The 25,279-nt window shown below is 43.0% G+C and overlaps 1 protein-coding gene across 8 annotated transcripts in view; it reads left to right on the top strand.

Annotated features, from left to right (window-relative positions):
- The first annotated feature begins 13,260 nt into the window (after window positions 1–13,260).
- The window catches only part of ADAM22 (ADAM metallopeptidase domain 22), a 192,118-nt gene continuing 180,099 nt past the window's right edge, over window positions 13,261–25,279 (top strand). For 2 of the 8 annotated variants that reach the window (XM_074945971.1, XM_074945966.1), the window contains exons 1-2: window positions 13,263–13,622; window positions 14,051–14,211. In XM_074945971.1, the coding sequence (XP_074802072.1) occupies window positions 13,544–13,622; window positions 14,051–14,211 (240 nt within the window). In that variant the 5' untranslated portion in view covers window positions 13,263–13,543. Of the gene's footprint in view, window positions 13,623–14,050; window positions 14,212–25,279 lie in introns of all 8 variants that reach the window. The other 6 variants (XM_074945972.1, XM_074945969.1, XM_074945973.1 and 3 more) reach the window with 4 other exon arrangements.

Here is a 25,279-nt window from a genome sequence, read left to right as displayed (position 1 = left end):
AGTCTCAGGGCAGATGGTCAAAAAGCAGGGCAGACAACCCGAACTGGTGGTACGTTCTGTAATTAGATTTCACCAACCCAGTAACACGTGTGAACTCCTGGATCACTGTAACAATCTTACCGTGGAGTCACAAATAGTCCCCCTGGGCACTACAGTCTATCTTGTCACCCATGCAAGGTGGACTTAGTGATAAATGGTCACTTACACCAAAAAATCACAAAATATTCAGGTTGCTCCCAGCCCCAAGAGACTAGTCACTTACCCCAGATCAGTTTGTACCTTCAGTCTCACACATGGACAATGCTGGTAGCCAATCCTATAGTAAACTAACTAAGGATTTATTAAATAGGAAAAAGAACTTAGTTATTTACAGGTTAAAGCAGGCAACATGTAAGTACAAATGAGTCACAGTCTGTGGTTCTAAAAGGGGACAGTGATGTAGTAATCTTTCCACTGAATGTCTTTCAGGGCCAACCCATGTTAACCCTGGGGATCTCTGCTTTTTGTTTCTTAGCTCCAACCCTTGTAAAAGTCCAAACAGCAAAGAGAGATCCAGTTTTTCCTTGTCTGGGATTTTTAATCCACTCAAGAGTACAAGCTGATGAAAAAACAGTTCATGTGTGGGGGTCTCTTTACGGGAGGGAGTTAGGAATGCAATCAACAGGGCCTCTCTCCTTTGATGCTATACAATACCCCATTTACCTTCAGTGGGCCATTGTGTATGCAGGACGAGCCCTTTACGTTAATGCTTCTTTTCCTGTTTGGGGAGTTAAGCGATTATAAAGGTTTACAATGCAAACACTCCATATAACTTTACCCCATGGGCTATAGAGGTTATAAATCGGATCAATACATACAGCATCCTACAAGCATTTTGTGCCATTGGGAGTGGAGCAGCTCCACAATGAAGTCCATCAAGAAGATGGAGCAAGAATGTGGAGGTGTGGAAAGGGGCTGGAGAAGGCCCACTGGTCTCATACACAGCCTTTTAGTGCAAGCGCAGAGATCACACATCCTAATATAGTCTTTAACATGTTTTCATAAGGTTGGCCACCAAAAAATACCTGAAAATCAGATTCCTGGTCTTAAACTGGTCAAAATGCCCTGCCATGGGGGAATCATGGTACAAGCTCAGTACTTTGAGTTGGGGTTCTCCTTCAGGGATGTAAAGGCAATCTCCTTTTAGATGGAAGTTTGACCTGGAGGAGGGCCCAGGGTTTTCCAGGGACTGGCAGATTGGTACCACACATGGGTCGCTGAGGAGCAGAGAGTGGATAGCAGTCATCAGAGGGTTAATACCCATCCCTCCAATGAAGTGGATACAAACATCCTTCTCAACTTCATCTTGTTCATTCTTGAGGGAAAAGGCATCTATCTTCCCATTTTTAGTTTCTGGGTGATAAGTAACAGTAAAATTGAATCTGGGTTTAAAAAAAAATGCCCAGTGGCTATGGTTTTGGTTTAACTGTTGGGCTGGCTGTAGATGCTGTTTTTTTGTGGTCCATCCAAACTTGGATGTTGGTGCTGGCCACTCCAAGGAGGAACCACCACTCCTCAAAGGCCAGGAGTTCCTTCTCCCAAATATCGTAGTTTTTCTCTCGGTTGCCAAGAGAAAAGGGCACGGGGTGGAGTAGCTGGCAGAGTCCTGTGACTTGAGAAATGACTGTGACTTCAGCAAAGTCCAAGGCATCAATTCCAATGATGAAGACCCAAGCACAGTCTGGGTAGGTTAGGATGGGGCAGATGTGAAGACCCTTTTAAGTTGTCAAACATAGCCTGCATGTAGCGTGCCAGGCAAATTTGGTCCCCTTCTTAAGGAGGGACATTAAGAAGGTGACCAGGGTGGAAAACCCCTTAATTAATCACCTGTAAAAATTTACAAAGCCCAGGAATTACTTTACCCCTTGCATATCTGAGGGTGCTTTCCACTCTGTGATCACTAGTACCTTGCTGAAGTCCACAGTGAAATCTGCCAGGGAGATGACATAACCGAGAAACGCCACCATTTCTGTGTCAAATTTGCATTTTTTAGGCTTAGACTTAGTCAGAACCAACTTCCTGCCATCTAGGAGGATACGTACATGGTGGTCCCGGAGCTCTTGATTTTCAGAGAAGATTAGAATGTCATCTAAATAGATTATCATGAACTGATCCAGGATATCCCGAAAGATCTCATTCATAAAATGCTGGAAGGTAGCAGGAGCATTACAGAGGCCAAATGGCCAAAGAGTCAAAATAGACATATCTAGATCAGAATGCTGTGTTCCACTCATCCCCTGGCCAGAGTCTGCCAAAGTTACACACTCCACGCAGGTCTAATTTCATGAAGGTCCAGGCTGATTGGAGTCTCTTCATGAGCACATCATTAAGGAAAAAGGGATATCAGCTGTGAGCCACGATTTGATTTAGTGCTGGGTAATCAGTGCATGGTTGGAGAGAGCCATCCTTCTTGGCTACGAAGAATATAGGGGTACCAACTGGGGAGGTGGAGGGACAAATAAATCCCTTCTGTGGGTGTTCCTCTAGATATTCCTGGAGGGCTTGCAGCTCTGGCTCAGGCCATGTCTACGCTTACTGGTAGATTGGCACTACGGCGATGGATGCAGCGATATCAATTTAGCGGGTCTGGTGAAGAGCCACGAAATCAATCACAGAGCACTCTCTGGTCAGCTCCTTTACTCCAACTCCCCGAGAAGAGCAAGGTAAGTCGGCAGAAAAGCGTCTCCCATCAACACAGCACGGCATAGACATCACGGTGAGTCAACCTAAACTGCATTGACTTCGGTTAGGTTATTCATGTAACTGGAGTAGCGTAACTTAGGTCGACTTACTGCAGTAACATAGACAAGGCCTAAAAGATAGTGTAAATGTGTCTGAAGGAAACCTCTGTTCCTGGGCAAAAGTTCAATAGGGCACTCATAACTGCAGTGGGGTGATAGGAAGTCCACTTTCTGTTTGTTGAATACTCTAGCAAACTCCAGGTATTTGACAAGAATCTTAAGTGTGGCTGGGCCGGCTGCTTGTCTCTCCAAGAGTCTCAGGGGCTGGAGTACTCAAATTGTAAGCTGCTGGACCATGGTTGGTCTACCTACTGTGGAGCACGACCTTGCCTGGTGGTTGTGGTGGCAGTTCAGGTAATGACAAGCAAAGACCCAGGGATCAGGTGTTACCCAGGGTTATCAGAACCCCCAACAGGGGCAACTTAAGTATTTCACTCCAGGAGGTGTAAGGAATAAATCAGCAGGAACTCAGCAATTCTGTCTGATCAAGGAGTAATGCAAGTAAACGTGCTTTTGTCTAACATTGCAGCTTATTAGATTTAAGCACACAGACTAAGCAATAGGTTTAGAAAATTCCAGATATTTACCTATATTCTGAGACGGTATTGAGTAATCAACGACAGGTCAGCGCTGGCCAAACACCTCCCTGCTGGGGAGTAAAGATGTCAAGAAAAATGTCTCTCCCAGGACGGCTCCCGAGGACTGCTCCCAAATACACTCTATTATCTGAACTTTTTATAACTAACTTCTACTAAACAGGTCATAATGACCCCTACTAAATCAGCACTTTTCCTAACTTTCAATAAACTTACTATCAGAGGTGTCGAGACTCAAGGCTGTCCATCCACATAATTTTTTTTCATTCTCAGTTATTTACTTTTTCTTCCCCTCCTCCCATACTCATTAGCAAAACTGCCAGTAGTTATGACCTTGCTTCTGAAACCCTGTCTTCAAATTAACCCTTTTCTATGTGGTGTTCTATTTCATTAATTCATAGTGGCTAAGTGCACATAATATGATTGCAATTAGCTTGATCACATTCTGGGGTATATACACCTCTCAGATCCAGGGCAACACAGATACCATCCAATGGTGAAGCTGGAGTCAGGGTTGAGGGGCCAGGCCGAAAGTCAGAACCAGAGGCAGAAGCCAACACCTAAGGTGAACTCATAGACAGGGACATAGCAAAGAGTTGGAGCCAGAAGGCAGTAGGTACAGGCTGGGGCAGGGCTAGGAGCAAGGCAGGACTGGACTGGGCTGGGAGCAAGGGCTGGAAGCAGGCTGGAGCACGGTAAGCACCACGGCAGGTATGGTACATGCTAAGCAGTGGCTGTACTGCTGCTGCAGGGATCAAGTAGGAGACCACAGGCTCCTCTGCCCAATCAGGAAGTGCAGCTGTTTGGAGGGATCTCATTAGGCCCAGCTGAGCTTGCTGCATTGCCTAGCAATCAGTCTGGGAGCCAGTTGTGTGTCTGACCCTCAGTTTGCTGTTATGTATTACTTGGCATGTCATGTTTACATAGAAATTCTGGATAATATTTGCAAATTTCTTGGGGATTCCATAGTGGTGTAGCAACATGTGTAAGGCTGTTCTAGCTACTGTGTCAACGGCTTTTTGGAAATCTCTGTGGACTCCAGCAACGTATTGGTGATCACAGAGTGGAAAGCACCCTCAAATATGCAAGGGGTAAAGTGATTCCTGGGCTTTGCAAATTTTTACAGGTGATTAACTAAGAGGTTTTCCACCCTGGTCACCTTCTTTTCTATTGTCAGTTATTTTGCTAGCCAGAAGTCATAACTGATTTTAGGTTTTCTGCTTTTGGGAGTTTTGCTATTGACTTCACTGGGAGCAGGATTGTGGCCATACAGTCCATTAGTTAAAGGGGCTTGAATATATTTATTACCAACATTAATTACTGGCATTAAACACTCAGTGCAAAGATAATGCAATTAACTTGTTGAATCCCAGATATATTCAGATGGTTAGAGTTAGAGTTGAGATTGCATGCTGTTCAGTTCAACACCAGTAAACTGTATACCACAAAAGTTTCTATCAGGAATCATACTTAGATCTTAGAATATGTCAGTACTTTTCTTGAGGTTTAGGTTTTGGGGGGAGTTGGCATTTTTTTTTTGTCTGCTCATGTTTGGACTCTAATTTTCATATTTTCTATGGGGAGAAAGGAAGTAAACTTAAAACATTATATCTGAAAAATGTTGAAATTAACCATTACTTGTAATTTATTCTAATTTCAAAACAACCTCCTCAATATCTGGAGTAAGTCAATGGCCACTTTTATTTCTAAAAATCACATTTACCTATTCTAGATTCCCCCATCAACTAGTGACATTTTTAACTTTAATCTCTCTTGTTGTATATAGATAGTGCTGTATGTGTTCTTCATGTCTCAGGGGCTGTGGAGATGTTGCAGCTTGGGAAAGCATATATTAATACATGCTTATATTAAAATGGATTAGGATGAACTTTTCAACCTAATAAAGAAAATAACCCACCCAAGTTTGTGTGTGCTTGGCCAGCAGGACAATGGATAAAATAAGAAATCAACCTAAAAATGCTTGCTAAAATAGCTTTTGTGTGAGGGGGCCCTTAGCTTGACACCTCCCTTTCCCTCACTGAGAGAAGTCCACATCAGTGTTCAACTATGAGATATAACAATTATTGTTTGCTCAGATGTGTAAAGATTTCACACACACTTTTGAGCAGCTTCAAAGAGCCTCAGCAACCAATGGGGCAACATAGATAAATAAACATGGGAAATGTTTTCTGGCAGACTTCACAAATGACCCAGGGGGGTTAACTGTAAAGAGGCACAATAGAGAGGAAGAGTTCTTTTTGGAGGATGAAACTTGTCATGTCTCCCACTTTACACACCAGAAAAGGATGAGTACACATGTGCAGATGACAAGTTTCAGAGTAGCAGCTGTGTTAGTCTGTATCCGCAAAAAAGAACAGGAGTACTTGTGGCACCTTAGAGACTAACAAATTTATTTGAGCATAAGCTTTCGTGGGCTACAGCCCACTTCATCGGATGCATAGAATGGAACATATAGTAAGAAGATAGATAGATACAAACAGAGAACATGAAAAGGTGGAGTAAGAGGCTAATTAATTAAGATGAGCTATTATCAGCAGGAGAAAAAAAAACTTGTAGTGATAATCAAGATGGCCCATTTAGATAGTTGACAAGTGGTGTGAGGATACTTAACATGGGGAAATAGACTTAATATGTGTAATGACCCAGCCACTCCCAGTCTCTATTCAAACCCAAGTTAATGGTATCTAGATTGCATATTAATTCAAGCTCAGCAGTTTCTCATTGGCGTCTGTTTTTGAAGCTTTTCTGTTGCAAAATTGCCCCCTTTAAGTCTGTTACTGAGTGGCCAGAGAGGTTGAAGTGTTCTCCTACCGGTTTTTGAATTCCTGATGTCAGATGTGTCCATTTATTCTTTTGCGTAGAGACTGTTGGGTTTGGCCAATGTACATGGCAGAGGGGCATTGCTGGCACATGATGGCATACATCACATTGGTAGATGTGCAGGTGAACGAGCCCCTGATGGTGTGGCAAATGTGATTAGGTCCTATGATGGTGTCACTTGAATAAATATGTGGACAGAGTTGGCATCACGCTTTGTTGCAAGGATAGGTTCCTGGGTTAGCGTTTTTGTTGTGTGGCTGCTGGCGAGTATTTGCTTCAGGTTGGGGGGCCTGTCTGTAAGCGAGGACTGGTCTGTCTCCCAAGATCTGAGAGTGAGGGATCATTTTTCAGGATAGGTTGTAGATCTTTGATGATGCGCTGGAGAGGTTTTTAGTTGGGGGCTGAAGGTGACAGCTAGTGGCGTTCTGTTATTTTCTTTGTTGGCCCTGTCCTGTAGTAGGTGACTTCTGGGTACTCTTCTAGCTCTATCAATCTGTTTTTTTCACTTCACTATTGTAGTTTTAAGAATGTTTGATAGAGATCTTGTAGGTGTTTGTCTCTGTCTGAGGGATTGGAGCAAATGCAGTTGTATCGCAGAGCTTGGCTGTAGACAATGGATCGTGTGGTGTGTCCTGGATGGAATCTGGAGGCATGTAGGTAAGTATAGCGGTCAGTAGGTTTCCGGTATAGGGTGGTGTTTGTGACCATCGCTTATTAGCACAGTAGTGTCCAGGAAATGGACCGCTTGTGTGGATTGGTCTAGGCTGAGGTTGATGGTGGGATGGAAATTATTGAAATCATGGTAAAATTCTTCAAGGGCTTCTTATCCATGGGTCCAGACAATGAAGATGTCATCAATGTAGCACAAGTAGAGTAGGGGCGTTAGGGGACGAGAGCTAAGGAAGCATTGTTCTAAGTCAGCCATAAAAATGTTGGCACACTGTGGGGCCATGCGGGTACCCATAGCAGTGCCACTGACTTGAAGGTATATATTTTCCCCAAATGTGAAATAGTTGTGGGTGAGGACAAAGTCACAAAGGTCAGCCACCAGGTTTGCCGTGACATTATTAGGGATACTGTTCCTGATAGCTTGTAGTCCATCTTTGTGTGGAATGTTGGTGTAGTGGGCTTCTACATCCATAGTGGCCAGGATGGTGTTTTCTGGAAGATCACTGATGGATTGTAGTTTCCTCAGGAAGTCAGTGGTGTCTCAAAGATAGCTGGGAGTGCTGGAGGCGTAGGGCCTGAGGAGAGAGTCCGTATAGCCAGACAATCCTGCTGTTAGGGTGCCAATGCCTGAGATGATGGGGTTTCCAGGATTTCCAGGTTTATGGATCTTGAGTAGCAAATAGAATACCCCTGGTCGGGGTTCTAGGCATGTGTTTTCATATTCTCTGTATGTATATATCTTCTTACTGTATGTTCTATTCTATGCATCCGATGAAGTGGACTGTAGCCCACAAAAGCTTATGCTCAAATAAATGTATTAATCTCTAAGGTGCCACAAGTACTCCTGTTCTCCTGTGCAGATGGGAGTTCTGTGGTTCCTTCAGTCACAGAGAATATGATTTAAAAGATTTCTTTAGCTTGTTTAAATCTCTACCATTAGAACTCCTGCTTAGCTAAGGAATCTAATGTCTTATGCACTTCTGTTAAACAGATTTTTATAAATTTTCCTCTTTGCATTTGGTTTGTATCTCCAAATACTAAATATTATTCTTAAAGAGATTGTGTTTCATGGGACCTAAATTAAAGCGGAGGCCATAGTTGGTCTACAAAGGGATTGTTGTGTATACAACCACCCTTCCTCACCCCAATCCTTTGACCTTTCTCTGACAGAAATTAAACTAAGAGATTTGTAGTAGTCACTGTAAATGTCCTATGCTTTATGCTGATGCTGGCTTGATGAACCTATGGCATGTGATGTGGACAGTGGTAATGGTAGCTGAAGAAGAAAAACTATACTGGATCAGACCAATGGTCTATTTAGTCCTGTATCCAGTCTCTGCTGGTGATCAGTATGACATGCTTTAAAGAGGATATTTGAAGTAAGTTTCTTCTTAATCCCTATAAGTTGAAGGCATCAGATTTTATAACATTCCAAACTATATTTTAATTCTTTCTGTTGTAACTCTGGATGTCCTCATTATCCATAAAACTGTCTTTTAATTCTACCACATACTTGGTCCCCATGATAGCTTGTGGATCTGTCACAAGGTAACTATGCATTTTGTGAAAAGTAACCATGCACCTAGAGTGCATTCCCAGTGGATGTTCTTCCTTGTTTGTAGAGCATGAGCAGAGTCACCTGTGCAGTGCAAATGTGTAGCCACACAACTTGCCACATAACATGCTTTTTACCCCCACCCCAGCTGATGAAGAAATTTCCATGTACACCACACTGTCCACAACGTCTATTTTCTGCCATCTTTCACTTGTCCAGCCATGATTTTGCCTACCCCCTCCCAGTCTGCATATTGTTCTGTTTTATTCCCATAAAAGGAAGTTCATTGAGTTTCCTTCACCAGATCCCTTATTGCGACCCTTAAAAAAAACAGAGCAGGAGGTAGTGAGAATGCTATCTCAGAAGATTCAGGACAGTAGCACTTAACTGTGAGGAGTAGTCACCTACTCAGAAGGCAAAAACCAGCTGCTAAGCTTCTTTATCTCCTTATGTACTCTGCAGGAGGGGAGTCAGTGTAAGTCTGGCAGGCTGGAGTGCTTGGAAGAGGAGGGGACAGGTGTCATGTCAGGTGGTTCCTAACCTTTGCTGGAGCACAGCAATGTACCATTGATTTATGTAATAGCATTATATTTTCTGACTCATTCTTTATACAGAATATCATTTTGTTTCCTTTTCTGTCTACCAATGTATCGTGAACAGCAGTTTTCGTTGGAACTGTCCATAGTGACCACCTTTGGTCTTTTTCCTGAAGGGTTACAGGTCATTTAGAACCCAGCAACATGTATGGTATTTCAACTTAGTGTAATTATTACAGCTGCTCACTGCTGGACCCTAAGGTATGAATAGCATGCCAAGTGTACTGCAACCCAAGGGCAAGTTCTGAAGGCACTTCAGCTGCTAGGCTTTGTAGGTGACTTTATAGATTGCCTTGTAGGTGGTGGTGAGCTCTGTTATTGGGGCTACTATGGTGGCCATGAAGGCCTGCAGGGATTCACTCCAAAACAAGCAACTATCACTCCCATCAACTCCCTCCCCACACCCTGTTCCCCGTGTGGTTCCCTGGCTTCTGCTGAAGCCTGCTCTGCGTGCAGTTCTGTGAGCTGTTCTCCCTACTTCCCTGATGCTCCTGGTTTGCCATACCACCACTGCTTACCCAAAGTGCCAGGTGACTTCCTGGGTCAGGGTCTTTCCATAGAGTTTCTGCCTCCTCCTATCTGGCCAGAAGGTGATGTACAGGGTGGACTTTGACCCTGATTCCACCACCCCCACACATGGATGTATCAGAGGCAAAATAAACATTTCTGACTTGACCATTGAGCAACTAGTGATTGATTTGTATTTCACGAGGCCACCTATATGGGTGGGCGTCCAGGACTTTGAGAAGAATCACACTGAGCAGATGGAAGCACAGTGCCTGGCACAGAGACAACGTGCAGCTCAATCAGCACAGCTAGGCAAATGGCTCTGTGGCCAGTGTGGTAAATGTTCTTCCCAAATTGGTCTATGGAGCCATGCATAAGACCCATTAGTACAAACTATGATGGTCAACGTTGTCCCTGAAATAGAGGTGACATACATCAGTTTTCTGTTTACTGGATTCATCACACTGTGCCTTCCAATGTTTATTGCCTTGTGTTAGTATGTCACAGAGGTGCAATAGTGGTTCACTACTCTGTGTGATGCCTGTCCTACCTACTACACCTAACACATTGTCATGATATAAACCCAAATATATCATGGGAAATGTAATATACCATTGGAAAACTAATAACTCACCGATCATTAATATACTTGCATGACGTATGTATGAGGTGTTTACAAAATGTTATAAATATGTCCTAAAATTATGGTCTTAAAATGTGTTCGGCCCACAATGCCTAAGTCCAGTTTGTCCTAGACAGAGGAATGTGTATTTGCTTGTCTAACCCGCCTGGTCATCAAGCAGAGACACTGAAGGTATATTTACATAAAGGGTGAACAAAGCCATCAACCTAGAGAGTAGGGGGGAAGATAGTTTCTTAAGAATCTCAACAGGGGATAGAGACTCCACTCCCAAGAGGACTTCCTGTCTCTTGAAGGAGGATCAATGAACTTTGGGAAGACAGAACGGTGTCTTCACCCCAGAAAGAGAAAGAAGTGTTGTCTGGGCATCCATCACTTGAGAGGCTCAAGGGGCCAGAGCTCTTGAAATCACAGAGCACTGGATCTTTCAAGCAAGGGGTTTGAAGTCTCTAGAACTGAGTAAGGTGAGAAACCTGCTTAGGCAAAGCTTGTAACTTGCTGGCATTTAAGTATCAGTCTTTAGAACAGTATTTTTTACTTTTGTTTGCTTGAAGCCCTTTTTATCTTCATTCCTTATCCTTGATATCACTTAAACCTATGAATTTTTGTTTAATAAACTTGTTTGACTGTTACTATAAACCAATGCAGTGCTGTGAGTGAAAGGAGTGTTTGTCAACTCCCAGTTAAATTAATGAGCTGCAGTGTATAGTCTATTTAAAGGAGCAACACATTTAATCACTTCTGTAAATGTTCAGTAAGAGGGCTAGACACTGCAGGGTGACAGTTTTGGGGGAAGTTCAGGATTTGAAAGATGTTGGGGTCACTTCTCAAAAAGGAATGGTGGTGGAAGCCAGGGTATGACCTGCATGCTTGGCACCAGAGTTGCAGGGCAGGTAGTGACACACCACCTTACTGGTCTCGGTTGAATCTCAAAGCATCACAGTTGGTCAATGCAATTTCACTGCCACTGTTTTGCTTAGTCAGGTCCCTCGGAAGTTTCTGACAGTCCTCTCGACTAATCTCAATTTTGGGTAACTTTAAGGGTACCCCACTGTCAGCCTTTTGCCAGGTTGGAAAGTGTTGGTTTTCTTTTTCTCATGCAGTTTCTAATCCTGTCAAGCTCTGAAAAATGGATCCATTGAAGACTGTCAAATAATTTTGCAATAGTTTAATACTGCCATACAATTCCTAGTGGGTGGGAGTGTAGAATATGAGTCACACATGTGGAGGCTGCTCTGCTGAGGAAAGATGCTTTCCTAGGTATGCCAGGATTACAGTATGAGGAATTCTGTATACCTTTGTTTCACCCTGAGGTTCCGCACAGTACATTTTAATGTGAACAGTATTGTTCTGTATGCAATTTTAAAAATTCCCTGTGGGTGTTCTGCAGGAGGGGGAGTCAGCAGGGAGGAAAAGAGAACAGACTAAAAGAGAGGAAAAGGGGAAGAACAGGAGGAAACAGAAGGGGGAAAATGCAGGGAATAGTTAACAGACTCTTGAGGATGGGGGAGGAGAAGGGAGAAAATGGGGACAGAGGTCCCACTAAATTCCACATTCCCTGCACAAAATGGGTCACCTATTCTTTACCTGTTTAGTGAGTACTGTTTATGGTGTTTGTTTTCACCTGATTGAGGATGTGATGCTGCACCTCATTCTTCACAGTAATAATATTATGATATGATTGATAAGTCATGTGAGGTGCTATTGAAAAGTTCTGATTTGCTGAATGATTATCCTATTTGTACGCATGTATCATTTTTGTATCTGAAATTCTGAATATTGACTATGTATCTGTATTTCAAATGTAGTTACACCTGGGTAGTGCCCACTAGCCAAGATGCTTTCAGTCTAGATAGCTGGTTGGGAAGAGTCTATTCAGGGCAATGAGCCATTAGGGAAAACAACAGGCCTTAGAAGAAGCTTATCTCCTACCTGGTGAGCCTTCCTGAGAACAGCTTGTAAGTAATGGCTGCTATGACTCTACAAGGACATGTGACCAGGCCACATGATTCTGGACTCCATCTTGGGATGTCAGTATTTTCCTACAAACTGGTGTGGGAACCAAGTTTTGAAACAAAGGGTTCCCACTATATGCTAACACTATATAAGGCAGGGACATAATCTTTGGTTCTTCACTCCACACACAAGAAGACACCTGGAAACACTTGAGGAACAAAGACTGAACTGGGGGACGTGCTGGACCCAGGCTAAAGGGATTTCTAGCCTGTGTATGAAAGACCTGGGGATTCCAAGCTGTAAAGCAAGTGCAGCTTGTCCCATAAGAATCTAGAGCCCACCTGTCTCATCAGCCAGGGTGGGGATTTGCTTGTTCATATCCTATCTTTCTAGTATCTTAGACTTAGTAAATAAAATGCAAACTAGGTAATCTGCTTTGATCTATTTGCTATCACTTAATCTATCTTTTGTAGTTAATAAACATTTCATATTTTAATCTAAACCAGTGAGCTTTGACTGGAGTGCTTGGGGGAAATCTCTGCTTAGTTACCACATTAAGGAAGAGGTGGACGGGGTATTAAACCCATAACTGGCCAGATTTGACCAGGGCAGGATAGTCCTGCTCTGGGGTCCTAGGCTGGGAAGTTGGCGTTTGAGAGCCTGTGTGTAACTGCAGTTGGGTGTGTCCCTACTTCTGTGAATGCTGGTGAAAGTGCAGGCTGGAGCTGTTTGCAGCTTGTCACAGCAGCATAGTGTGAGAGGGAGCTCAGGATGGTGGGTCAGAGGGCTCAGTGGTACCCCAGTTCCAGGTGGAACCCTGGGGACCCTATCAAAGAGGAATCTCAGCAACTGACACATTTTAAACAAAATGCAAGTGGCATGTCAGTAATAATACTGGTGTCATGGAAAATAAAGGTAAAAAAACCTACTAGATTGAGTGCACTCCTGCTGGGGCAAGTTTGTGCCTTATACTTTTTCCTCTAATGCTCTGACCAGTATAATTTTAAATGTCCTTCTTGCAGGGCTTTAATAACTACATTTCCCAGCTAACCTCACTCACTCATCTTCCCTCTCCAAAGTCGTGGAGAGCGATTTTTTCAGGAAGGCTAGCTGGCTATTGATATAGTCTCTCTACTAGAGGGTTCTGAATGTGGATGAGGAGAGATGGGAGGAGCGTGAATTCACTTAAGCTACAGCAAACCACCCAATGCAGTAAAAGATCCTGAAAGCAAACGGAAGCCAGTAAAACACAATGCAGTACTGAGGGAGCAGCAATGCACGGCTGGCCATAGACCACACAGGACAGAGGGGCGAGAGCGCAAAGCTGCTCAATATTGCACCATGCAGACCTGTCTCTGATAATTTCCAAGGCGGGTGGGTGGGGGGAACGGAAGGACACAGCCATGCAGCCTGCTGCATACCTGCTCTCCTTGATGCTTTGTGCCTTGGGGACCTTCTTTCTGGTTCATTCCAGGCAGGCAGGTAAGTTACCACCATTTATGATCGCCGCATGCAATGACCTTTAACTGGGGGCTTACCCTTTCCAGTGGTAAGGACGTGTCTGTCAAGTGCATGGTAGGAACCACACCGGTGCAATTAACATCATGCAGCTGCTACGAACACGAGCTACATTTCATGGCTATGTGTTTGGGGGGTGGGGGTGGGGGTGGGGAGGGGGAAGAGAGAGCATGTGTAAGGGTACCTTTTTAAGAAAAGCCCCATTAAGATGGAGATCGTGCCCCCACCACATCGCTGTCTGTGCCCTGTGAGCAGTAAGCGTGGGTCAGACACTATTCCCCTGTCCACGCAGAGCGAGAGAGATGGGGGGAGGGGGGATTTGTAATTGCAGCGAGAACAGCTTAGCATAGCGGGGCCAGCGGCGTGATCGTGTGCGTTTCTCCCTCCCTGAGGAGCCGCCTTGTTGACGGAGATGGAGAGAAGGGCTGAAAACCGATTTATGGAGAAGCAGAATATCGTCCCCCTCCGTCTGATTCCCCGCCCGGAAGACGGCACCCAGACTGGGCATAGGGTGCTCAACACTCGGGTCAGCAGCCGCTCGGATCGGAAGCAGGTCAGGAAGGTGGCTCGGTTCTCACGATTGGCTCTGGCTTTTTAAGTGGTGGGAGCCGGCAGCTGAGTATTTGGTGGCTTGTTGCCCCGGAGACGTGTCTTTGGTGAAATCGGCTCTTTCCAAATGCTAGTCATGTATGATGCTGCGCCATGCATAGAAATCACAGCAAAGGGGGAGGGGGCTTCGAAGTCAACCCACCAATGAGGTACACAGGATGCAGTTATCAACCTTGCACTGATCATCACAAAACCCTCCTGCTGCTGAGAGTGACCCTCTCTGCTTTAGTCTATAGCAAGAAGGGGTGACGCTGGGTTAGCTCAGGTTATTCTTTTAAAACCTATTTTAGGTGTGGGGAGGGTTTCATAGCTACGTAAACCCTTGGTTGAGGTAGGGGCAATGGACCAAATGATCCTTTACTGCAAATTCCCTGAGTGTGGCTGATCTATGAATGCCGGGAAGATGTGCGTCTTCCAACTTCCTGCATCAGTGACAGTCTGGCGTTAGGTTGAGCCACTTGCTTTTAAGAATATGGGTGCATTTAACTCAGATTTTAAAAATAGGAAAGCTTTGGTTTTCCCTGGAATGCCATTTAGTGCTATATCAGTACCTTTGTACAACCAGAACAGAGAATTACTTTCCCAGAAAAAGTAAGAAATTGTGTTTAGAAAGGTGTTTGTAATCCAGACAGAGGAATGTACTACAGGGGTACCAAGTACATCAGATAAAAGCAGTATTTACTTAAAAATGTTCTCAGTGAGATCTATCTCTATCTCATTTCCTGTGGGTCCTGGAGGACAGTAATCCTACTGCACCGCCAAAAAAATTAGTCTAGAAATTGAAGGGATAGTTCTATTACCTTTTTTATTTCTCTTAATTTAAAATGGTCCTTAGGTGCTTTTTTATAGAGATGATTTCTAGCTTTTTAAATCTAAGTGAGGATTTGTATAGAAAGGCTGATTTTGTTTACTTGTTTTTTAAAATTCACCCAGACGAAGAAAGAAATTTATTTGCAACAATGCTGCTGAAAAAATAATCATAGCAGTAAATTAGTGCAATGTAAGTTTTTGAATGAAAGTTGTGCATTATGATTGTGTTTAGTGAGCATGGACATACTTATTAAAATTGAAACAAAAATACAGTAATTGATGATAGCAATCACTTAGTAAAAACTATTTATATGTAAGTGGTTGCACATTAGTACCTAAACAGTGAACATTTGCAATCTACTATTACTCCAAAACTAATACTAATGGAAATAATTTTAGTCAATGTAAATCCAATTAAATTATGTGTTTTGGTATGAATATCTTTTTACCTAATATTACAAAATGTTTCTCAGAACATGTCAAAGACAGATCCTGGAGTAAACATGCATTCTAGGTGACTGTTGTAATCCAAGATCGTAGTAGGCTTAATTTTCCATCCAAAAATATATACATAGTAAATTTTTACATTCTTTGTTTTCTTCTGACAAAACTTTGAAGGAAGTTCTGGCAATGTGTGTTCTCTTTGTATGGTTCAATAATATATTGTTTCTTCATAGCACATTCAGTTACCTGTATACATCATTTATTTTCATCCTATGTGAGTTTCCTGGTGCTGAGACTATATTTATGATATGATACAATGTTTACAACAGTTTTAAATGCTTTCAAGATATGTATAATAAAAAAACAAAAATCAAATAAATTGTGTCTCAGCATTTCAAAATCACTTGAGGACTCCTGAAGTTTTTGAACCATTCACATATTGTAACAGCACATGCCACATCTGTTACAAATATCTAAAATTGCAATCAAGTACAACATTACAATTTAAAATAGTGGCCTGGATCTCTGCCTAAACTGGAGACTAATAGGACTTCCTAGGTTCTTGAATAGTCTGTCTTTCCATACATATGGTTTCAGATTTTTTATTTACCAACCCTGATGCTCCTGAAAAATTTGATGTTGCATTTCATCCATGTTTAACATTATGCAATGTTAATCTCATCCCTTTCACTCAAAAGAGAAATCTGTTGATTTAACATAAAAAGTTTAATTGTATTTTCAGCGTAGTTTCTACACTGAGGCAAGCTTTAAAAAATGTTGTTAAGTGATCTGTTTTCTTCCCACCATTGCTGATTACTAAAATATCAGTGTGCAACTAGAAGCTTTCCTGCTTCATAAATAAGCCTCCTTCTGCTACCTGATACATTCATAGTCCTTCCCCATGGTATAGTAGCTGGCTGTTGCCCCATTGAAGGGATCAGTAATTACTTGTGATGGGAAGGGACGTTTGGAATATAACCAGACCAAAAACAATGGGTCTGCACTGATTTTATATATTTTTCTTTTAGAAGGACGGATGCTTCTTAATTGAAAAGGGCATTGCACTGCCTCATCCCGGAGTTCTGAGTCATCTTGACAACATATGATCTGCAGCTCTGCTACATTTGCTTAAAGAAAGCTTTGAGGAGCTGCCTGTTTGGAAAGTATTTTTGCAGCACTGTAAAGTCTGAGAAGTGTATTGTTGAAGTTGGATAATTCAATATGCTGGCTATTATGGTGCAACACCCCACAATAAAACTTAACATTAGCTGCAATTTTGGTAGGTGTTTTGACTGCAGTAACAGAGTTAACTTTTGGGTTTGCTTCTACCTAGTGGCTCAGCAAAAGTTAAGTACCTTATAAAATTACATTATACATTTATTATTGAGTTATTAATTGTCTTCCTGTAGTACCTGCAATGTGCTAGATACTGTCCACACCCACACCGTCTCTACCTGAAAGAGTTAATGATCTAGGAAGACAAGTGACAAAGGGTTAGAGAACAAGGACAATCACAATAAATACGATTTGTATACACACACACACTAAAATTATTAGATACATATTACTTATTTCTGACTGTTCTTCATTCTATCCATGACTAGTGGGCCAGTTTCTTGTAGGAGTTATGAAAGAGAATGAGTCTTGAGCAGAGACTTGAAGGAAAGGATTAGTTATGAATTAGTTCAGGAAGGACTTTCCATGCATAAGTGGCAGCATTCAAGAAGGCACCAAAATGGTTGTAGGAGAAGCAGTCTAGGCTAGCATCTTTGGCAGAGCAGTAGTAATGGGCATAGGGACAACATGATAAGAGATGAGCAGATGTGTATGGAGGGCAGAGCTTTGTAAGGCCTTGAAGGTTGGGACAACAAGCTTGTACGGGATGTGATGGGAAAAGAAAATGGGGAGCAAGAGGAAGTATGGATGGGAATGACAATCACAGAACACTGGAGAAGGAGGATGATTTTAGTAGCTGTGTTTGAATTGATTAAAGATAGGAGGGATGGGGAGATATAGGTATCAGGGAAGCTAGAGAGGAGGAAGTTATACTAATCAATATGGGATATGATGAAGGCTGAATGAAAGTTTTACCTGTGTTAATAGAAAGAAGAGGTTAGAACTTAAATACAGAACTGAGTAGAAAGCTGCAAGATCTGGACCTAGCCTGGATGTGTGGGTTAAGGGATAGGGAAGAGTGAAAGATGACTCCTAGGTTATGGACTTGAGTGACAGAGGTTGGTGGAATTATTGGTAGTAACAGAATGGGAGAGAGGGGGGAGAGTATAGGAAGAAATATAATTAGTTTGTATTTAGCTGTGTTGTTTAAGCTATTATTGAGGTGTGCAGGAGTAGATGTCAGAGGTTGAGTGGAGATTTGGGATTGGATTGAGGGAGACAGGTCAGGACCGGAAAGCTAGATTTCTGAATCATTGGCATAAAGATGGTAGCTGAAATCATGTGAGTGAATGAGATTGCACAACAAGAGGGTATAAAGGGAATAGAGATTCCTACAGAGATTGGGTTCTCCTCTCTTTTTCCTACAGAAAGAGGCTGAAGGTATTAGAGGAAGGAGAGGATGAAGATACAGAAGTCCAAGGAGGACAGGATATTAAGGAGGGTATGATTGACAGTGTCAGATGTCAAGGAGGGTAAGGATGGAGTTCAAGTTCTGAGATATAGCCATGAAGAGGTCCTTAATGACTTATGACAGTTTCAGTCCAGAGGAAAGGGCAGAAGCTGCACTAGATGGGATCTAAACTGAAGTTTGGAGTCCCGAGAAAGGAGAGAATGGAGGCAGCTGAGACACAGATGGAGTAAAGAGATGGCCTTTTGAGGATGAGGCAGCCACAGCATGCCTGTACTGTGTGCGGATGGAGCCAGAGGAGAGAGAGGTCAAAAAGAAGGATGAGAGAAGGGGATGAATGAGGGCAAAGGCAGCCAGGAGGGGATGGATTTACAGTTTCAGTTTTGTCCAGGTTTCTAAAAACCTAGTTTCTGCAGCTAATTGTCATATTTGTGTTCAACTCACAAGGGCTTCTTTGGCTCTGAGCCTTGGTGTAATATACACAAAATATGTATACACAAAAATAGAAATTAATCACAGTTTTCATATAGCCACTCATTGGAAACCCCTAGACTTGAGCTCTTAAGGAGTGGAAGCAGAGTGTCCTCAGTGGAGGATCAAAGGCTGGCTAGCCCTTTAAGGGAAGCTGGGCTCAGCCTTGCCTGTGACTTAGCAGCTATTCTTCAGCCACTCTGGTGATCTAGAAACTAATGATCCAGCTGGGTGTGATGGAGCTTAATGAGAGACCCCAGCTGAGGGGGCCAGGGAGAGAACTCCTTAAATAGAGCTGTGAATGCAGTGGAGGGGGAGACTCAGGAGAGAGGAGCAAGGAGAGTTCTTGGGGAAGTTAGGCTGGAAGGCCTAAAGGGAGCAGGGCAGGAATCCATGGGAAAGCCCTGAGCTAGGGCCTACAAGGAACAGAGACAGCCCTGAGATAAGCTTCCAGAGTCCCCAGACATGAAAAACCTGCTAGGATGAAGTACCATAGGAAAAGCTCTGCAGGGTTTGGGGGTAAGGGCCAAGAAGCAGAGAACTTCAGTGTAGCTCTAAAGAGTCAGACAAATGATCATTTGGACTTTATTACCCCGGAAGGGGGCTAAACTGAAGAGGTTACCTGCCTGGAAGGCCAGGCCATGGAAGACTCAGAGGGAGACGGACTATCACAGGGCTGAAGAAGTGATAATCAGGGAGCACAAAAGAGGCAAAATCCCCTGCAATAGTGCCCTAATGCCAGGGACCACTATGCTGGCGAGAGAAACCTAAAGTATGGACCCATGTATCTCTAATTACAATGCCCCAGGCTGTTGGTCTTCAGAGCATAGTGCCAGGCAAATATTTGTCAAAATGTTTCATTGATCATGTGAAAGCTATGAAAGCTTTATTCCATAGGATGCGCAGGCAGTAAATAGCAGGATGGCAATTAGTACTGCCCATTCTAGGTAGCCACGTATTGATGTTGGTAATATTTTGATCTACAGGATGGAATGGGGTCAGATGTAAAGGGGCTCAGGATTGGGTGCCAAGAAGTTTGGGTTCCATTTCTGATTCTATCTCCCTGTCTACAAAATGGGGACTATAATATATAACTATCCCATCATGCTTAATTTGTTTATCTTTCTAAAATATGCTGGGACTTTTGGATGAAATGTGCAAGAGAGGGTGCCAAGTGTTATCAGTGCACCCTGATACCATAGCAAAGGGCACTTAATAAATTAGTAATTAAATTATGCTGAGTTTTGTTCTACCTGCAGCAGCAGGACCCCATGGTGTGGATAATGTCTTCATGAGGCCAGAAACCTCTAGATTTTATTTAAAATAAAAACCCAGAACAAAACACTAATACAGTATCTTCTAACAAAGTAGAAATGACCTTGTATTTCCCTATGACAGGACCCTAAACAACAAACAGAGCATACCATTGGTGTCCTGTAGCATTTTAACTACATCAGTGGCTTGAGAAATAGTCCTGTTGCTAAATAATAAAACAAACAGTTGAAAGTTCAAGTTGAAATTCACTCCACCCACAGAGAGCCTGAATATTTGGGCTCTGTGTGGGTAGGGTGCTTTGGTTTGAGAGGTGAATTTCACTTCCTAGCCTGAGACTGGAGACCTGGGCTGCTATGTTTCTTCTCTGACATCTGCTAACCTCATTTATGGGCTGAGATAGCAGCTGCCACCCCTCTGCGCCAGTTGCAGGAGTTCTAAGGGCGACAGGATCTCTATAAACCCAAATTCCCATTGTGGCCTTCCACACTGACATGTGTGGCAGAGACTCTTTCTGTGGCACATATGGGAGTACACAGAATACCCTGTGGGTCAGATACTTTTTCAGTTCCCACCGTGCACTCCCTTCCCGTGCCTTCTCTCATGTGAAGGACTGTGTGCTGGCTCTAAAACCATGGGAGAATTTCATCTCTACCATTCAGAGCTGAAGAGAAGATCAGTCAAAGGTGAAGTTCTATCTAAATGATGATATCAACAGTTCCTTAGCCAGCCAGCTGTTTGATATTATAGTGACTCTAAAAAAAAAAAGTATAATCTGAGAAATAACCAACCATGTAGATTTCAAATCTATTCTAAATCTCCTGTAGAATTCTGTATTTGTTTAGGACTTGATCTTTTACCACTGATATCTGAGAGCTTTCTGCCTATTGTAGATTAGTAGGTTACTGCCCGCTATATAACAATGTACTAGCTTTAGTTACCTTGTCCTATCTAACTTTATTTGTCTGTTTCACCCATCTTCTGCATCTTGTCATAAAGCTAGATTGGGAAATCTCTGGGGCAAGGTATGTCATCTTATGACTTGTTTATAGAGAGCCTAGCACAATGGGGGCCCTGATTCTTGATTGGGATCTCTAGATACTACTATAATACACAAATAATACTAATCTCATATAATTGGAGTCAAGTGAAGAATTTGCAACAAAGAATGTATTTGTCTTCCCTTCTATTTTCTGTTCTGATGTTGGCAGATTGGTCTGTTTTGTTATTTTTCATGTTAAGTAGTTCAAACAGTTAGTAACTAATAGTAATTAATGGAGTACTTGTGGCACCTTAGAGACTAACCAATTTATTTGAGCATAAGCTTTTGTGAGCTACAGCTCACTTCATCGGATGCATACTGTGAAAAGTGTAGAAGATCTTTTTATACACACAAAGCATGAAAAAATACCTCCCCCCACCCCACTCTCCTGCTGGTAATAGCTTATCTAAAGTGATCACTCTCCTTACAATGTGTATGATAATCAAGGTGGGCCAGTTCCAGCACAAATCCAGGGTTTAACAAGAACGTCTGGGGGGGGGGTAGGAAAAAACAAGGGGAAATAGGTTACCTTGCATAATGACTTAGCCACTCCCAGTCTCTATTCAAGTCTAAGTTAATTGTATCCAATTTGCAAATGAATTCCAATTCAGCAGTCTCTCGCTGGAGTCTGGATTTGAAGTTTTTCTGTTGTAATCGCGTGACCAGAGAGATTGAAGTGTTCTCCAACTGGTTTATGAACGTTACAATTCTTGACATCTGATTTGTGTCCATTTATTCTTTCATGTAGAGACTGTCCAGTTTGACCAATGTACATGGCAGAGGGGCATTGCTGGCACATGATGGCATATATCACATTGGTGGATGTGCAGGTGAACGAGCCTCTGATAGTGTGGCTGATGTTATTAGGCCCTGTGATGGTGTCCCCTGAATAGATATGTGGGCACGGTTGGCAACGGGCTTTGTTGCAAGGATAGGTTCCTGGGTTAGTGGTTCTGTTGTGTGGTGTGTTTTTGCTGGTGAGTATCTGCTTCAGGTTGGGGGGCTGTCTGTAGGCAAGGACTGGCCTGTCTCCCAAGATTTGTGAGAGTGTTGGGTCATCCTTCAGGATAGGTTGTAGATCCTTAATAATGCGTTGGAGGGGTTTTAGTTGGGGGCTGAAGGTGACGGCTAGTGGCGTTCTGTTATTTTCTTTGTTAGGCCTGTCCTGTAGCAGGTGACTTCTGGGAACTCTTCTGGCTCTATCAATTTGTTTCTTCACTTCCGCAGGTGGGTATTGTAGTTGTAAGAATGCTTGATAGAAATCTTGTAGGTGTTTGTCTCTGTCTGAGGGGTTGGAGCAAATGCGGTTGTATCGCAGAGCTTGGCTGTAGACAATGGATCGTGTGGTGTGGGCACAGTGAAAGCTGGAGGCATGTAGGTAGGAATAGCGGTCAGTAGGTTTCCGGTATAGGGTGGTGTTTATGTGACCATCGTTTATTAGCAATGTAGTGTCCAGGAAGTGGATCTCTTGTGTGGTCTGGACCAGGCTGAGGTTGATGGTGGGACACCATCACAGGGCCTAATAACATCAGCCACTCTATCAGAGGCTCGTTCACCTGCACATCCACCAATGTGATATATGCCATCATGTGCATCTGATGAAATGAGCTGTAGCTCACGAAAGCTTATGCTCAAATAAATTGGTTAGTCTCTAAGGTGCCACAAGTACTCCTTTTCTTTTTGCGAATACAGACTGACACGGCTGTTACTCTGAAACCAGTAATTAATGGAGCTCTCTGACTGTAGAGTAGGCTAAAGAAGAAGTGCCAGATTCTGGGAGTGACAAGGCAATGACTGCTGGAAAGAGACACATGGTGAAAAATAGTCTGATTTCTCCACTCTCTTTTGTCCCTTTCAGTGTACTGGCCAGTAATTGATGGCTCTGGTAGAAACACAGACACAGTTTGTAATAAATCCATCATGAAACTTAGGGCAAAACAAAGGTTAAGTCTGGACCGAGACTATAGCAGCTAAGAAACGTGTCCACTCAATTTGCTGCCAGGCTCAGCCTCCTTTCCCCACAATAAAACAAAGTTGAGTGGGTTTTGGCAAAATATATGCAGTACTTTACTGCTTTTAGACTCTCTGATGGAGCTCCTTAACATAAACATAGGAACAGCATACACACAACCACCTTAGCTCTTCATGAATATGTGACTGATATTTAATTAAAATAGCAATACCATGTTTAGGTGCAAGTTCTGCCCTCAAGAAGGGGAAAAAAAGTGCTGAAACCAAAACTTTTTTTGATCTCAGCCTGCAGTAAGGGCAACACAACTTCAGCAGGATTCTACCCTTTGATATCTGAAATTCTGATGGGGACAGGGCTACCAGATGTGCACTTTTGCAAATTAAAGTTGACTTGCAAGTAGTGTGTTTGGCATTTTAGCGATATAGCATATTTTTATTTTATAGTCTACTTTGGCCATCTCTATATAAATACCCTTTCTATACAAACTTCTTTCAGGAGAATTCCCTCCTCGCAGATCAGATTCTCAATCAAGAACAGATGAATTTACTTAAAAACAGTATCCCAAAACCTAAGTCCATTTCATATTGTGAAAATTACTATCCTAAAACACACATTCCTGTAATGTTGCATTAGGCCTGGGATTTTCCAAGCCTCCTAAGGGATTTAGATGTCCAAATCCCAATGAAATCTGCCCATTGTGAGGTTTTTATACTGTCAGAGGAGGAAAAAAAAAATTGACCCCAGAAACCAGCCCTTAATTCCATAAAGCATCCACACACATGGAGCATGTAAGATCTTGAAAGGATTAGGGGTCAGTAAGGCTTATAGGAAGTGATGACTCTTTTTCCAGTCTTTGCTTGTTCTGCCATGTGCATCATAATAATCATATGCATTATCAGATCTAAGCTTGATAGGGAGTGAGCCCAGATCTGACTCTAGTAGAATTACTCATGATTTACACTGGCATCAGTGAGTTCAGCATCAAACCCAACATTTCTCTTCCACTTTTTATTTCACATAACTTACTTACATGGCCCATGCTGCAGACATTTTCTTTTTACGCTACATTCATGTTGCTTAGAGGTGACTTGCATTACAGATATTGTCATAGTTATGATATGTGCTGTTAACACATAGCTAGCTGCATTGCTAGCCTTGCTCGTTGCCCTTACATATTGTGACGATGCTCAGACCTTGTCTCAGTGGGTCCCCTGCTTCCTGGGGGATTATGCTAGCCTCAGAGGCTCACTGTGACCCTCTACATAACCCTTCTCTCTCTAGAGGCAAGGGTCACAGCCTACAGAGCCATTTTCATTATAAGCCAGCAAGGGAGGTGAGGAGAAGTTATCCTCCCTTGCACAGTCTCTGTTGTCTCCCAGTCTCAGTGATTAGTCAGGGGAGGGGAGGGGAGAACCCAGGCCAACCCTCTACTCCAGGCTCCAGCCCAAGGACTCTGATAGTAGCAGCTCTTGGTAGCTGACTTTTTGGAAACAGGACAAGTACAATTCCCTGGGTCTCTTCCCCACAGCAGCCCCCACTTCCTCAATATCTGTGTCACCCTTACATCAGGGCCTCCTTTCTTGTGCCTGATAAAGTTTGTACTGCTCTACAGCTCCAGACACCCCACCCACTAAGTGGGAAGCTTTTAACTAGTTTCAGCCAGCCCCTGATTGGCTTCAGGTGTCCCAGTCAACCTAGTTGTCTCCACTGCTTTCTGGAAGGATCTTAATTAGCCCCAGGTGTCTTGATTAACCTGAAGCAACTGCCATTTGGTTACCGTGGTAACAGGGATTTGTTTAGCCTGGGGCTAACATACCTGTTTCTCACTACTTTCCAGTAGCCATCTGGCTTTGCCCTGTCACAATATCTAAATCCAAAATGCCATTCCAAAGAAAGGAGTGTAATCAGGACCTGCCCAATCTGTCATTGGACCCTGCCACTTCCTCAGTTTAACCTTCTTGGACTTTTCAATAATTGCACCCAGCCTTTCATGTGAGTCAAATAACACTCCTTTGTGGGGTCTGGTTTATTACAAGAACCTTCACAGTTCAAATCTCAACTGAAGTCAAAACAAGTATTTCCCCCAGTCCCCAGGTTCTTCAGCCTCTTGCTGGACTCAACATTTTTTCCCAAAATGCAGGTTCTGCTGCCTGGCATTTCCTCAATTGTCTCCCTTTTCAGTCTGTTGCTCCTTTAAGGCTTCTGCTCCTTCTCCTCTGCAGGTAGCTGTAGCCAGGTCCATCCCTCTGGCTGGTATGGAGAGTTCCTCCCCCAGTCCTCTTTGAACCCAGGTCCCCTCTAGATCTGAAACAAGAGCCTACAGTTCTCTCTCCTTTTTCTCACTGATACAGAAGGCTCCTGCTTATAGGAAGTCCCCCCACCCCAGCTACTTTCAGATAATCCTTGACACCCCATCT

This window comes from Natator depressus, chromosome 2, assembly GCF_965152275.1.
Source record: "Natator depressus isolate rNatDep1 chromosome 2, rNatDep2.hap1, whole genome shotgun sequence".
NCBI classification, from domain to species: Eukaryota; Metazoa; Chordata; order Testudines; family Cheloniidae; genus Natator; species Natator depressus.
This window is presented reverse-complemented; position numbering and strand designations above follow the sequence as displayed.